This window comes from Varanus komodoensis, unplaced genomic scaffold, assembly GCF_004798865.1.
Source record: "Varanus komodoensis strain SLA01 unplaced genomic scaffold, ASM479886v1 scaffold1, whole genome shotgun sequence".
NCBI classification, from domain to species: domain Eukaryota; kingdom Metazoa; phylum Chordata; class Lepidosauria; order Squamata; family Varanidae; genus Varanus; species Varanus komodoensis.
This window is the reverse complement of record NW_025335268.1, coordinates 115,191,210-115,205,737: the sequence shown is the minus strand read 5'-3', so window position 1 is coordinate 115,205,737 and position 14,528 is coordinate 115,191,210. Positions and strand designations below refer to the sequence as shown.

General features: G+C 41.6%; 2 protein-coding genes across 5 annotated transcripts in view; both read left to right on the top strand.

The window, feature by feature from the left end:
• Window positions 1-11,191, top strand: part of LOC123024189 — a 53,078-nt gene extending 41,887 nt beyond the window's left edge. Inside the window, exons 21-23 of the mRNA XM_044431617.1 lie at window positions 1,627-1,691; window positions 9,072-9,154; window positions 10,308-11,191. Coding sequence (XP_044287552.1) covers window positions 1,627-1,691; window positions 9,072-9,154; window positions 10,308-10,476 — 317 coding nt within the window. The 3' untranslated portion in view covers window positions 10,477-11,191. The remainder of the gene's footprint in view (window positions 1-1,626; window positions 1,692-9,071; window positions 9,155-10,307) is intronic.
• The window catches only part of LOC123028901 (cytochrome P450 4A4-like), a 34,882-nt gene continuing 23,489 nt past the window's right edge, over window positions 3,136-14,528 (top strand). For 2 of the 4 annotated variants that reach the window (XM_044441237.1, XM_044441247.1), the window contains exons 1-2: window positions 3,136-3,447; window positions 9,072-9,154. The gene's annotated coding sequence lies outside the window, so the exon portion shown is untranslated. The remainder of the gene's footprint in view (window positions 3,448-9,071; window positions 9,155-14,528) is intronic. The other 2 variants (XM_044441265.1, XM_044441256.1) reach the window with 2 other exon arrangements.

Genomic DNA, 14,528 nt, shown 5'->3' with positions numbered 1-14,528 from the left:
TTAGCCTGTGCCTTAAAATATTTAAAACATTAAAAAGACAATTACATTGTAAAACCAAATATTATACATTGGGAGTCTCCTCTGCACAGGGGCCTACAGGCACAGAATAATCATGCAGTCTGAATCGGCCTTCATTATTGTGCAGAGACATCACGTCAATGTGGGAACGTTGTCCGGTCCAAGCAGGCATTAGAATGTTGGCACAGAATTACGTAGGATGGGAGCAAAAATAAGTATGTGTACTCAGCACTGATTCCTACCGGTATTTGCAGCATTCTGTACTCCTGCAGCATGCTTCTACATACAAACACCATGTATACAATGAGAAGGTTGCCTACAAAATGCACTGATCTGTTTGCATCAACATTCAACTTTCTGCAGCACAGCTATTGTTGAATGAAAACTGTTGGCTAGGAAACTTTCCTTGTAAATCACCCTGTAAGCTTGGATATTACCAAAGGGAGATGCATTTTAGGGGTATGTGTAGACACCATGACAACTGTGGGGACCTCCAGTGGTACCTGCAAAACTCTCTACTCCCTGCGTTTATTTTTATTTCTTTTTTAAAAAGTGGGGAAAAAAATTAGGATGCCAGGTCCTCCTTCCCATTTCTGAACCTGCTGCTGATCAGCAGGTTCAGCAGCCAGGACAAGAGGGAAGGTGTTCCTTCCTGACAGCACCCAGTCTTCTACCATCTCCACAAACCTTTCTTTTTTGCTCTCTATCTCTGCTCACACCCTCTTGACTTGCTGCTTCCTCACTATTTATCTTCCTTCCGGATGCCTCGCTTTTTTTCTCTCCCTTCCCATCCCTGGCCTTGCTTTTTCTCTCCCACTCAGCTCTTCATCTAATTGTTTCACTCCACTGCCAGCCACGAGTTGACTTATTTCTGTCTTCTCCCACTAGATCACCTGCCTGTTTCTCCCACTCCTGACTTCACTCTTTGGCTCTCTGTTTCTTGATCTTGCTATTTCTCCTATAGCAAGACACATACCCGTCTTTCATATTTAATTGAACTGTCTCCTATACTTATATAAAAAGAATGATGTTTTCTATCGACTGTACATTTCTACACGGACATTATTGTAAGCATGTGCCACAGGAATCAGGGTCCAGTTGGGACTCACTCACAAGGGGATTCCAGTTGCCACTAGGGCACTTAAGTAAATAAACCTTCTATCACAGGAATGCCATGTGTCCACTGCATAAACACTGAAATACCTGAAACCTCTCAGTTTCCACACACACCAATAAATGAATAAATAAGTACCGGTTTTTCTGCTCTTTGATGGTAACCCAAGTCACCTCACTTCATTCCAATCATAAGGCAATCCCTGGCTTCCTGGACCTCCACTCCATGTCCTGTAGGAAAGGGAACTGCAGCTCAAACCAGCAAATAGATATTGCGGGACTGGGCTGCGCTTTGGCATCTCTGGTTGTCTTCCTGCTATGACTGCAAGGAGGGAACAAGTCCAGCTGTCATGTAGATGTGCTTGTCTATGTAGCCTTCTGTTGAGAATTTCACTGTTTTGTACATGGTACCATAGCATAATCAATCTCCATCACCTTGCATCCTTGTACATTAAACAGCAATAGACCATGAATTACTTTCTTCTTTTTTCACAGGGCTTTTAGTTTTGCTGAACATTTATAGTCTTCACAGAAATCCTTTGGTCTGGGATGATCCTGAGGTAATTATAAAAGAATAAGGGACTAAGAAAACAAGACCTTCCTACTACATCTAACTAATAGGCAGTGTGAAGGTATTTGATTTCTTCTTCCTTAATGGGATGCTTTAGCAGTAGGAAAAAAGACAAGAAGCTGTTGGTAAACCTGGAAAAGATACGAGAGGAAGAAAGATAAATAAATACAGTAAGTCTTCTAGACCTTCCTTGAAATCCTGTGAAGGAGGCAGAATGAGGGTGCCCTACAAACTTATTCTAGAAGTTCCAGGAATGAATGCAGTTCTGAAATGGGGAAGGGATAATGGGCAAAGGCTTTTCCCCATGAAACCAACTGTGGGGATCTCGCATACAAGTGCAGGGAATGAAGGTTTTCATCATTCCATATATACCATGGTCTCACTGCAAAATCATGCTTAATAACAGATGGTATTAGGTGTGCTGGAAAACATATAGCCAGAGTAGATACCTATAGGTTCCTTCCCTTTCCCATGGCTAATTCCAGCTCCTGGGGATGATTTGTATTGGAGAAAACAATGTGTATAGGGAAACTGGAAAACTTTCCCCACTCCATGATCCAAATTCTCTTCCTTTTGGCTTTTTTTTTTTTTTTTATCAGTAAACCCCCAACCAAAAAGTGTCAGAGATGCAAAATGGAAGTTGTGTGAGTGCAAGTAACTTGATACCAAATACAACAGGTTTACATAAAAGACTAAAAGGTAAATTTTAGAGGGGACTATACAATGCAAAGAGTGGTCAGGCAACTGACTAATTTCTCAAAGGAAGTTGAGTGGAATGTGAATTACTGGTGATTTTTAAAAGAATGCTGAAAATGGAGATCCAAGCTACCTGTTGCTGGGCTCACACTTTGTAAAATTGTGCCTAACTTTTATTTTGAAGGAAAGCATCTGGCTCTTCTCTCACCTTGTTGTAGTCAGCGGGGAGGGGAACTTAACACCCCCCCCCCCCATTTCATTGCTTCCATCAACACACACAGTCCTGGTCAACTATGCAACGCCTTTAATGAGTTAATGGCTTCAGGTACTGCAGAGCCGCCTGGCTGCTTTGCTTGTCAGAGTCGCGGTTGAGGAGGGGGCGCCTCTCTGGTGGTAGGCACACTCTGCTAGGGTAAGGAGCATCATCCCCAGTGCTGCCTGGCCTCGCCTCCGGGAGCTGCTGCCAGCTTTTGCAGTCTCGGCTTTCACATGCACGTTCCCCTTCCCAAACGGCTGCTCTCCGTGCGCGCGCACCGCAGGGCACTTTCCCTCCCCTTCTCCAACTCTGCCCGGGCTGCGCCTCCGCCTCGCAGGGACCGCTGAGTCCACCCTCGGGCTCCTCCCTCGGGCCCAGCCAGTGGGGGTTAAGCGACTTGCTTGCCTCCCAAGCCCCGCCCTCCTACCATCTTGTTTTACTCGCTGCTGTCACGTCACGTCATGTCCGCCTTCCCCTCCCTTTCCCCGCATTCCTCTATATACAACCGGTGCTACAGCCTTTGTGCCCCCCTCCCTCGTTGCTCTTTTCCTGGGAGAACCCCCTGCACACCTGGGCTGGGCGCACAGCTCCCCTGCCCAACGCCCCACCGCTGCCATTCCTGCCACACCTGGTGTCGGGTTCACCATCTCTTCATTCCCTACGGCAAGTACCTCCGACCTTTCATACATCTGTATGGGAATCCAAAACCACTTCACTGCCAAAAGCCACACATCTGGCTGCTGTCCTTCCCCTACCCCGCCCAATGCAAGTAGCAACAGCAGGACCAGAGCAGGTAATGCAGGGTTGATCTCTCCCAACATACTCCGTGTAGTCCTGCTCCCGTTCTCCCTTCCCCGGGGCTAATAGTTACATTTTGAAAGTTATATTTTGCATTCACCCAATTAATAGTAAGCTTTGTCTGGCACAGTGTTTATGGGTTTCAGAGCTGATTTATGCACACATAGACCATGTCTCCCAGTACAATAAAATATAGGATTTAAAATGTTTGTAGAAGCTGCAGGAGGAGAAAAGGAGGGCATATGGGTGAGAGTTTCTAAACTGAAGGTGTGTTTTACCTCGGTCTTCCGTCACTGTGATTTGGGAGAAGGACTGATTTTACTGACTATTTCAATAAAAGCTTGCTCTCTTCCATTTCTCTTGCTCTAGCAGCTGTGCAGCTTACTGGAAGAAACTTATTAAGTGGGGTAGGGTGGCTTGGATGATCCAAGTTTTGTTTGTTAGGCTTTAACTGAGAATTTAATCCTCTTCTCAGACTTCTTCCTGCAAACTCTTGAATTTATCAGATATAGTGTGTTGTGTTGACTGTACAAATTTGAATGTCTTTGCAAACAGTGGGTTAGTGAGGTCATTTCTTCATCTCTATCTGGGGAAAATAAATAATTTAAATTATGCTCTCCTGCAATTTTGTATGTGATTATACTCCCATTTTTTCTGAGTCTCTTTTCTTGCTTTGTCTCAGGCAGTTTTTAAAAAGCCTTACAGCACACTCATATTATTATTATTATTATTATTATTATTATTATTATTATAACATTTCTATGCCGCCCCTTGCCGAAACCTCGGGGCGGCTTACAACATGATAAAATACATTGAAATACAATAGTACATAATAAATTACCATTAAATATAACAATACAAAAAATACATTGATTTACAAATACAAAATTAAAATTATCAGTATAAAATAAAAATATAGGAGGAGAAAGAGAAGGAAGAAGAAGTTGCCCAGGCCAGATCATATGTTTTAACAATTGAAATGATGTTTAAATAAAAAGGTCTTTACCTGGCGCCGAAAAACCAGTAACGACGGTGCCAGGCGGACCTCTTTGGGGAGTGAATTCCATAGGTTGGGCGCCACCGCAGAGAAAGCCCTCCTCCGGGTACTTACTCTCCTAATTTCTTTCATGGAGGGTTCTCGGAGAAGGGACTCTCCCGCAGATCTCAAAGGGCGGTCGGGCATATACGGACGTAAGCGCTCGTGCAGGTAGCCAGGACCCAAGCCGTTTAGGGCTTTGTAGGTCATAATCAACACCTTGAATTGGGCCCGGGCTTCAATGGGAAGCCAGTGAAGCTGATGGAGGACTGGAGTCATGTGAGCATAACGCCCCGTCCCCATCAGCAACCTGGCAGCTCTATTTTGCACCAATTGAAGTGTTCGGACTGTCTTCAGGGGAAGCCCCACGTAAAGCGCGTTACAGAAGTCTAGGCGGGAAGTCACCAGCGCGTGTGTCACCGTCGCCAGGCAGTCGTATTCCAGGTAGGGGCGCAGCTGATTAATCAGCCGAAGCTGAAGGAAGGCATTCCTCGCTACCGCTGTCACCTGAGCTTCCAAAGAAAGCTCCGGGTCGAGGAGTACACCTAAGCTGCGGACCTTATCCCTAAGAGGGAGTGTTGCACCATTCAGGACCAGGTCAAATCCACCCTCTCCGAAACCCGATCCGCCAACCAACAGGACCTCCGTCTTGTCATATACAAGTTTAGACAGAAAAAAGGCTTACAACTTGCATAAGATTGGGTTCTAACAGCCCCCCAACTTTGCATATTGTGGTTCAATTAGCTTAGTACCTTTGCTTCTACTCTTCCATACAAGAAGGTTTTGTAAGGCCACTGTTCCTTTATTCATAATTATACTTTCTAATACTAGTACATTTGTTATTTCATTTTTTCAGTAGCCCTTTCCTTAAGTTCTTGTTCATTTGAATGTGTTTTCCAGAAATACCCAGTTTTGAATTGAGAAACTTTCCACTTTCCCAGTGATATTTGCCATTTCACACTGTGTGTACCATGCTGCTTTCTCTTGAAGTTATTGGCGGCAGATAGTTATTGGCGGCAGATTCACCACACCATTCCTCTAAAGAAAATTGATTATTCAAGATCCAGTTCTTGTGAAGTATTTCCCATACTCCTCCATAAAATTACAAATAATCAGCTATATGCATCGGCGGCACTGTGTCTCATGTGGCATGAGCTGAGCAGCATTTGACTCTCCTCTTGGGCTTCCTCCACCAGTTCGTGCTGGTGTCCCAGCTGGAAAAGTTCCTTTCACTTCAGGATCTCATATGGGGCCCAAGATGTTTTACCTTTCCTGATGCCATTAGGTGTGGGGTCCTGCTGCATCCATCCACCACAGGATGCTCTGAAGCTTCCCACCTGCAGTGGCACTGGGCACTGGCAGCTCAGAGATGGGATGTAGTTTTGAGTAGATTGGGCAGACTACATTGCCACCTGCTGCCTCTTCCACACACTGCGTGGTCAAGCAGCAGCCTCATGCTGTTTTTGCCACCTGCCGCCTCTTTCATGGTTGTCTTCTCAATCTGCATATCTTCTAGCCACCACCTTCCCAGTTCCACCTGCTTTCTTGGTGTAGCTACTTACTCTTTGCAACCTGTTCTTGCTGCCATATAAGCTTTCTGGAGCAGCTCCCACTGCAGTCCACAAACACCCTTGCTGGAAATGAGCTCATATCACTTTACGGCCTATCAGTATGCCTGGTAGTGATGCATTACATCATTCACTCATTCTCTAGTGGCAACCGCCAAGAATTATTGTTTTGGGGCTCAAATTATCCAAGCACACGTTTGGGCTTAACCACACACACACATATTATCAGGCTCAAGCCATCCAGGAACATACCTTTGGTATTTAACTACCCAGGTGTCTGCTTTGGGGCTCCAACTGACAAAGCACAGGGTGTGTGCAAATGAGTCTAGGTATGTATGAAAGAGCTCTCCCCAGATTTTCTTCCACTAGGCATACTGCATTATTATCTCAGTGACTTGTTTACAGTTTGTAGATTTTCCAAGGACATCATTCTGTCCTGCAAACCATCCACGTAAACCTTGTGACTCAAATAGTTTCCCAGCATGCCTTGTGGCTCCCAAAATCCAAGGATACCTTCATGCTCAGATGAAATCAATCAATCAAAAGCCTTTCTTGATTAGACTATGCAAGTAATGTACCTTGTGATGCAAACAATATTTATTTATTACAATTATATACTGCTGCCTAAAATTTCTAAGGACTATCTTTGAGATATAGCATGTTGTCATTATGTTGATCTCAGAATGATCTGGAGATCTGAAATGTCATGTAGGAGAAGACAGCCTGCTGAGTAGTCTGGTTTCGATCCATGTAATATGCCTTGGGACAACCCAAGTAAACCCTCATATTCAAATGAAAGCTGATCTTTGTGGTTCATGTTACACCTTGTGGCTCAGCACTTCAAAGTATAGCTTTGCAGCAATTGTTGTGTGGTATTCAACACCACAATCAAAGTGTGTATTAGGAAACAGCACTGAATTAGAACATACCCTGACAGCACATGGACAGTCTGTGTCTGTACCATGTGGATGATCTAGGTTTGCGATGACAGGTGGCCCTGTTCAGTTTCATTCCAAGTAGAGAGCAATGACATGGAGCCAGGATAATCTATGAGGCAGCCTGTGCTTTCATTCTGCAATGTAGTATCAAGTTGTAGGGGAGCAAACGCTGAATTGCACCACTCAGTTCTGTTGCAAAGAGTGGTATTTATTTACCTGAGTATCAAGATATCTATCAGACAATGATGCTGTTCTGAGAGACAGCTGGAAAACTTGCCCTTACAGATATGACTGAGCAATCATCTTGTTGTTCTTTCTTTTGTTAGTACATTAGAACATTTTTTCCAGGTTCGTCAGACCATACTTTGCTTATTAGTGCTGCAACTACTATGTGATATCAGTAGTGGAAATCAGTAGCCACTGACTTCAAGAGGTAGCCCAGTGCTTTTTTTGTCATAGAACGCACCGGAATGGAGTTCCAGCACCTTTTTTCAACAGATTTTCCAAGTTTTAATAGTAACGTTTGAAAATTTGATGTTTGGTCCATGTGGATTTGAATCGCTCTGTCGAGTGTAGCAAGTCAGTGGTGCTGCTCGGCTTGTGGCGCTGCTGGGCTTGTGATGGGTCGTGTGGTCACGCGCTGAGTGCTTACTGCGGGCAGCGACTGTTATGTTTCGTTACACAACTGATGTGTGTGGGTGTGTGTACAGTGATTGACTAAGTGCGAAAGGTAAACAATTTCATGAGTTCTGACACCTTTTTTCTTACAAAAAAGCGCTGAGGTAGCCATTTCCAATACCTCCATAATTCATTTCATTTGGTATTATCTTCACTACAACTAGTACCAATAACTTCTTTTCTAGCATGCTTTTTGTGTTCTTCCTATCTTTCCCTTGCTGCACCAACACAAACAATTTCATGTTACCTAGCAGTAAATGTTGTGAAGTCTCCTCTTATAAGGTTTGAATTACCATTTGTTGTTATTAGTCGCAAAGTCGTGTCCGACCCATTGCGACCCCATGAACAACATTCCTCCAGGCCTTCCTGTCCTCCACCATCCCCCGGAGTCCACTTAAGCTCATGCCAACTGCTTCAGTGACTCCATCTTGCCACCTCTGAATTACCACACAGCTATATAATTAGACAGAGTGGTACAGTTAAGCAGGGTGATTGGTTTACCAGTATAGGATGGGGTCAAGGATTGGTCTACAAAATGGCTATTCTTCCAGTGTGAACTGTATGAAAAGGCTAACACTTCTTTTTAAGCATCATATCCTTAGATCTTGCACCTATCCTTCTGAAACTTGGCAGGTTAATTAAGAACTCTCTTACCTGAGGCATTTATTGTGCATTTATCATTCCCTACTCAAGGTTGTCTGGGTTCTTCAGTTGATGGTATAACCTTCTAGTTTTTTTTTTTTTTTTTTTGCTTTTAAACATATTTGGTGAGTTTTTAGAACAGGCAAAATGCAGTACAGTGTTTAGTGCAAAAGAAAATGCAAAGTCCTTGTCTGTATTTGTGCTTTTCTTCCAGACGGCAGTGCCACCTCGAATTATGAGGTAGAAAAGCAAGACAGGAAACTTCAAGTAGTGCTGAGATTTCAATTTTGTGATGAAACTAAAAGTCGATGCAGTTTTATGTAGAAAATTAACAACCTTATGTAGAAAAAAGGCAGCTCTAGCTTGTCTGTCATTTACAGAGCAGTGGTCCACAACGAATGGAGAAGGAATGTTCTGTTTCAAGGGCTCATAAAATATCACAATGTGTGCCTGAGTTCAAGCAATCCAGTAGTTATGGTCTTTAAATTAGTCCAAGAAGAAGCGGCAGATTTTCCAAAGTTTCAGTTCAGGGTTCAAGTTGAAAGGGGGTCATTATACATCCCTATGCAGCAGGGGCAGCTTGTTTAACCCCGTTGTGGAAACATATACATGCCTTCTTAGATGAAAACCTCATTGAGTTCAATAGGACGTATAACCAGGCATTTTAGCCCAAGTGTAGTATTTGTCTGCCTGCTTTGTTTTCTATGTATCTTGCTGTCTCTGTCACATAAATGCAAGCTTTCATTTTTTCCTACAGGTTTTTAATCCACTAAGATTCTCCACAGAAAATTTAATTCACCATCACCCATACGCTTTTCTTCCTTTTGCTGCTGGACCAAGGTAAAAGATTTGTAAATCTCTCCCTTTCTTTAAGTTCTCCCATAAAGTAAACATCATCTTCAATGAAAGACTACTGTAGCATGCTCTACGTGGGGCTGCCCTTGAAGACGGACCAGATACTTCAACTGGTCCAGAATAGAGCTACCAGGTTGTTAACAGGGACTGACAGGTATGAACACAGAACGTTGGTCCTTTTTCACTTACACTGGCTACCAGTTGAGGTCCAGGCCCAATTTAAGGTGCTGGTGATGACCTATAAAGCCCTAAACGGCTTAGGGCCTGGTTACCTGAAGTAGCGCCTCCTTCCTTATGTGCCTGCCTGCCCCTTAGGATCTGGGGCACATGCGCTTCTCTGGGTGCCCTTTCTGAAGGAGGTTAGGAGGGTGACTGCCTGGAGAAAGGCCTTCTCTGCAGTGGCACCCCAATTGTGGAATTCGCTCCCCAGAGAGGTTTGCCTGGTGGTGTCACTTTATTCTTTTTGGAGCCAGGGCAAAACCTTTTAATTTTCCCAATGTTTTAAGATCTGACTGTTTTAATTGGGTTTTTATTGTTAGTTGAATTTTTAGGATGTTCTGTTTTATTTTTTATTTTTTACATTTTGTATTGTTAAACCATCTCAAGACTTCAGCAATTAATTAATTAATTAATGGCACAATTGGGTTGAAGGCTTACAAATCTGTAGTGGGTTTGAATAAATTGACAAATGACTTGTCAAATTTGAATAAAATGTCAAACTCATTGCAGGGGTTTGTAAATGCCTGGATTCACGTGTTCAAATTAATATTTTCTTTGCCAAAGGCTGCAATCCTCATAGGATTAACTTCCAATCAGTTCTACAGAACTGTTCTCAGTAAGATTATATTCTAAATGCATGGCTAATTTATTTATCATCAGCCATACTTCAGCAGAACCTCTCAGAGTGGGTTACAAATTAAAAGATAAGTACTAAAATACCATAAAATCTATTATAATACAAAACACTGTAGAGTAGAATAAAATGCCAATGTAAGCTGAAGAGGATAGGCCAAAAAGAGCAAAATTCCTTGTAAAGGGAAATCTAAGATGAAGTACTATTTAAAAAAGAAAGGCCCTTATGTGACTGGTTGTGTCTGTAATCCTGCACATCGCCCTTTCTCTTTCGATGTCTACTCAGGAATTGCATTGGACAACAGTTTGCCATGAATGAAATGAAAATCGCTCTTGCCTTGACGCTTCTGCGATTTGAACTTTTGCCTGATCCTTCCAAACTCCCCATTCCTGTAGCGCAGATAGTCACCAAATCCAAGAATGGAATACATCTGAAGCTGAAGAATGTCTGCTGATGCTTGAAATTATCCTAAAGACAATGCTTTTATACTCTTAATTCCTGCCAATAGATATTGGTAGGCAGCATAAATGTTAACAAGCTATTAATACTATCCAGTGTGCATCTGCTCCTTTTATGGAATAGTTCAAATCCCAATAATCATGGGGTAAAATTATTGTCATAATGAGGTTACAGAACCTCCTTAAAGGTATACTACCACTTACAAATATAGAATTAAAGAATCCAAATCTAGATTCTTATAGTGTTTTCAGTTTTCTGTTACTGCTTTTTGGAATAAAGATGGGCACGAATTGATTTATAATTCTAAAACCCTTTGATCTGGTTGCCTTTGATCTGGTTGCACATTATGGATTGTTAATGGGCGGTGGGTTGTTGTTAAGTGCAAACCCTACACTATATTTAGGGTTGCCAATGACAAACAACTGAGGAAGCAAGTCAAGGATTTGTTGTTGGGTTGTAAACTCTGAGTTGTTCATGGTTAACAACCTGTAGTTAATCCATAGCGCAGCATCCACATGAGAAAGGGAAGGGCAACAAGGATGATCCAGGGACTGAAAACAAAGCCCAGTGCGGAAAGATTGAGTGAACTGGGCAAGAAGAGACTGAGGGGAGATATGATAGCACTCTACAAGCACTTGAAAGGCTGCTATAAAGAAGGACAGGATCTCTTCTCAGTCATCCCAGAGTGCAGGACGTGGAATAACAGACCTAATTTACAGGAAGCCAGATTCCGGCAAGATAACAGTCAGGAAATTTTTCCTGCTATTTTATTTATTCATTTAACAATAACTAAATTTATTGTTAAATGATGGTCTTTTATAGACTGTCCATCTAATGGCATATCGGGACGGTGTACAACAAGCAACAGGTAAAATAGAAAATAAAATGGCACAGCATCCAATAATATAACAAACCACATTAAAACCAATTAAACATCAAAATAATGGGAAAATAAAAAGCAATACAACGATGAAACCAATGACCTAAGCAGGTTGTGGGCTCTCCCACACTAGAGGCATTCAAGAAGCAACAGGAGAGAGCTTCATTAGGGATGAGAAATCTGAACTGAAGCTTTGAAGTGACATATAAACAACAGGTGCCTGCAGAGAGAGGTTTTTTCCCAGTACTTTTGCCAAATATTGCAACATAGTACAACATGCAGGCATCTGCCAAGGGACAGTCTAGCAAAGTCAGGTGGTTCTGACCACTTGAAGATCCTGTTTCTAAGTTTTGCTTGATTCTCCTAATCCATCCCTTGAAAAACCTCAACTCATTATGTGCTCCTGGACTGGGATTCATTTCTATTTGACAAAATGCACATATAAGAAATAATTATAATTTTAATCATTCATACTGAATACTAAAAGTACCCAGAACTGTGTACAATGTAAGCACAAACTCTCATGTTGTAAAGATGCAAGTACAGGAAATTTACAAGAGCAAAACAGAAACATGACGAAACTAGAGCAACTTTATCAAGGGACACAGCATGTTAACTATGCTGCACCTCTGCATCTCATTTTCAGAGCAATAAATACTACAAATGACAAATTTATCTAAATTTAAGTTTTATTCAGTTAACACAGTTCCTGCAGAGGCTTTAGTGCTGCTGTCAGCAAACTGAAGTGCTGGGCAAATTTCTTCAAGAAAAAAGCATTAACTAGTTTATCTTTGGGGTGTGTGTGTGATTGCATATCAGTATTTATTCTGGATGTTGTACCCTTTATTTAGGAGTCAGGCATGCAGGACAATTAAAGACACCTCCAGGTGGAAACACCTTAATTTATGGGATGGCAGTGTGGTTAACTGCCAGCAAGAGCCAGCAAATGGTGATGTTTTGATGCATCGCAGCTTCTCAGAAAACTGGGGACATCATTCTCTGAAACAATAAATGCCTTTGCTCCCCAAATGATATTGATACCTTCTTTCACAAGTTCCTACCTTTCTTTTTGCAGTGTACAAATTAAACCATCATTAAATTTGGGAATATTTCCCAAAATTCTTCAATGGAATTTTTCTCAAAGCCAAATGATGGTAAAATTTGACATCCCACAAATGAGAAGGACAAAATAAGAACTCCACATAAAAGCGTGACTAAAACAAAATTAATAGCTGAACTGCAGTAAAAGCTAGGAACTAAAGCTGAAAGTATACCAAGAATTAATAATAACATTAAACATAAAGAAGACACATGTCAATATAAACTTATAACTTCAAGGATCAGAATCTACACCACATTTAACTGAAGAAAGACACTGAATTCTCTCTCTCTCTCTCTCTCTCTCTCTCTCTCTCTCTCTCTCTCTCTCATATATTTATATTTATATTTATATTTATTTATTTATTTATTCTGGTCATAGGCCAGCATAACGGATTAAACGATGTTCTTCCATTACCCCAATAACAGTTTAAAATAAACTTAAAGACAAAAAGTAGGCAATGGACACTAAAAATTAAAATAATCTAGGCTACATAACTGAAATACATAACACCACAAACATGTACATAATGGTAATACTAACAGAACCTTTGTTTAAATTCACTACAGTATAAAATGTATAGATTTACGACTAAATAGCACAGTATTTTCTTAACCTGAGTAGTGCCCTGCAGAAACTGGCTACCTAATATGTGATCTTGACATCTTTATCTGATAGAAGAAACTCAAGTTTAGCTTTCTTGGAAAGAATCAGATTATCCTGAAAGAGCAGAATAATAAGCACATTATGTGCTGTTTTGTAATACAGACACACACACACATTTTGAGGGCTCAACCTCCCTTGTCTGGCAAGTACAAAGGCTTTCAGGAAAGGAGATGTTTTTGTACTTGCCTTTGAGAGCGGCAGAAGGAAGAGCAAGGACCTGGCAAGACTAAAAGCCCTTCTAACCCCTTTTGCTTCCAATGATATCAAATAGTTTGCTGGTTCCACCAAGTATTTAACATTTACCCTAACCTTTATATTTGGTAAGTTGGCGTGATCAGGTTGATGTTCCATACATTTGATTTGCTGCTTGACCAATTTTTTTGCATTATCTAATTCATAAGAGAGAAACATTTGAGGGGAAAGACCAATTCTCTGTAGGCGACTCTGAATGCCCTTCAGACAGTTCGACTGAAAGTTATCACAGAATGCCAAGGGGAAAGGGCCTTATAGGTTAAGATGCCTCTTTAGCCACATACATATAGATAAAATACAGATCTAGGCTTCAACTTCCATACAGCTTGTCTCTAATCTTATCCTAGGATTTGACACACACCCAGGAACCTGCAAAATGTTTCTTAAAAACTTAGATTGGACTCTTTCCTGAGGAGCAAAACATGAGTTGGGTGGTTCCATAAAGGAACCATAAAGCCATTGGGTCAATGTCTTTGCCTTATAAAGAGCTGCAGATACAACCTCATGCCTGCCCACGTTCAATGGAATTTTGCAATGCTGTTTGCAGATCTTTTATCCTTTATCTGCAGTGTTATTACTGTGTTGGAGCCTGGAGCCCGAGGCCTGCAGGATGGCCCCCAAATATGTATTAATTTATTAAAAGCTTTTCTATCCTGTTCCCTATAGAACGTCTCAGGATGGCTTACAGTAAATGTAAAACTATTGGTGTGTTCAATATGATGGCCATTAATTGACCATGACTAGATCTTCAGCATGCACCCAAAAGCAACTATCTTGGTTCTCTGATGGTTGATTTTAAGCAACTCATTTCACAGTATTTGGAGAGCTTTCCCAGAGCCCTCCTCAGCCCAGCAGGAGTTCTAGAAAGTAGTTTATAATAAGACTGATACAGTCCCATTAGCGAGTTTGGGAAGATGGCATGCAGATGAATTTAGCCAACTGACTAAATTATTTATATAAACAATAAATAATGCTGGTTCAAACAAGCATCCTTGCCTAAAGCCTCTGAAAGTTGGAATGGATTCAGTAGGATGCCCTAGCCTGCTGCATTTAACCCTAAGAAAGGTTTGCTCATGTAGGGGCCATGTAAGGCATAACAGCCTTCTATCGATGGAGGAATTGGCCAGTTTGTCCCAGAGTCTCACTCTAG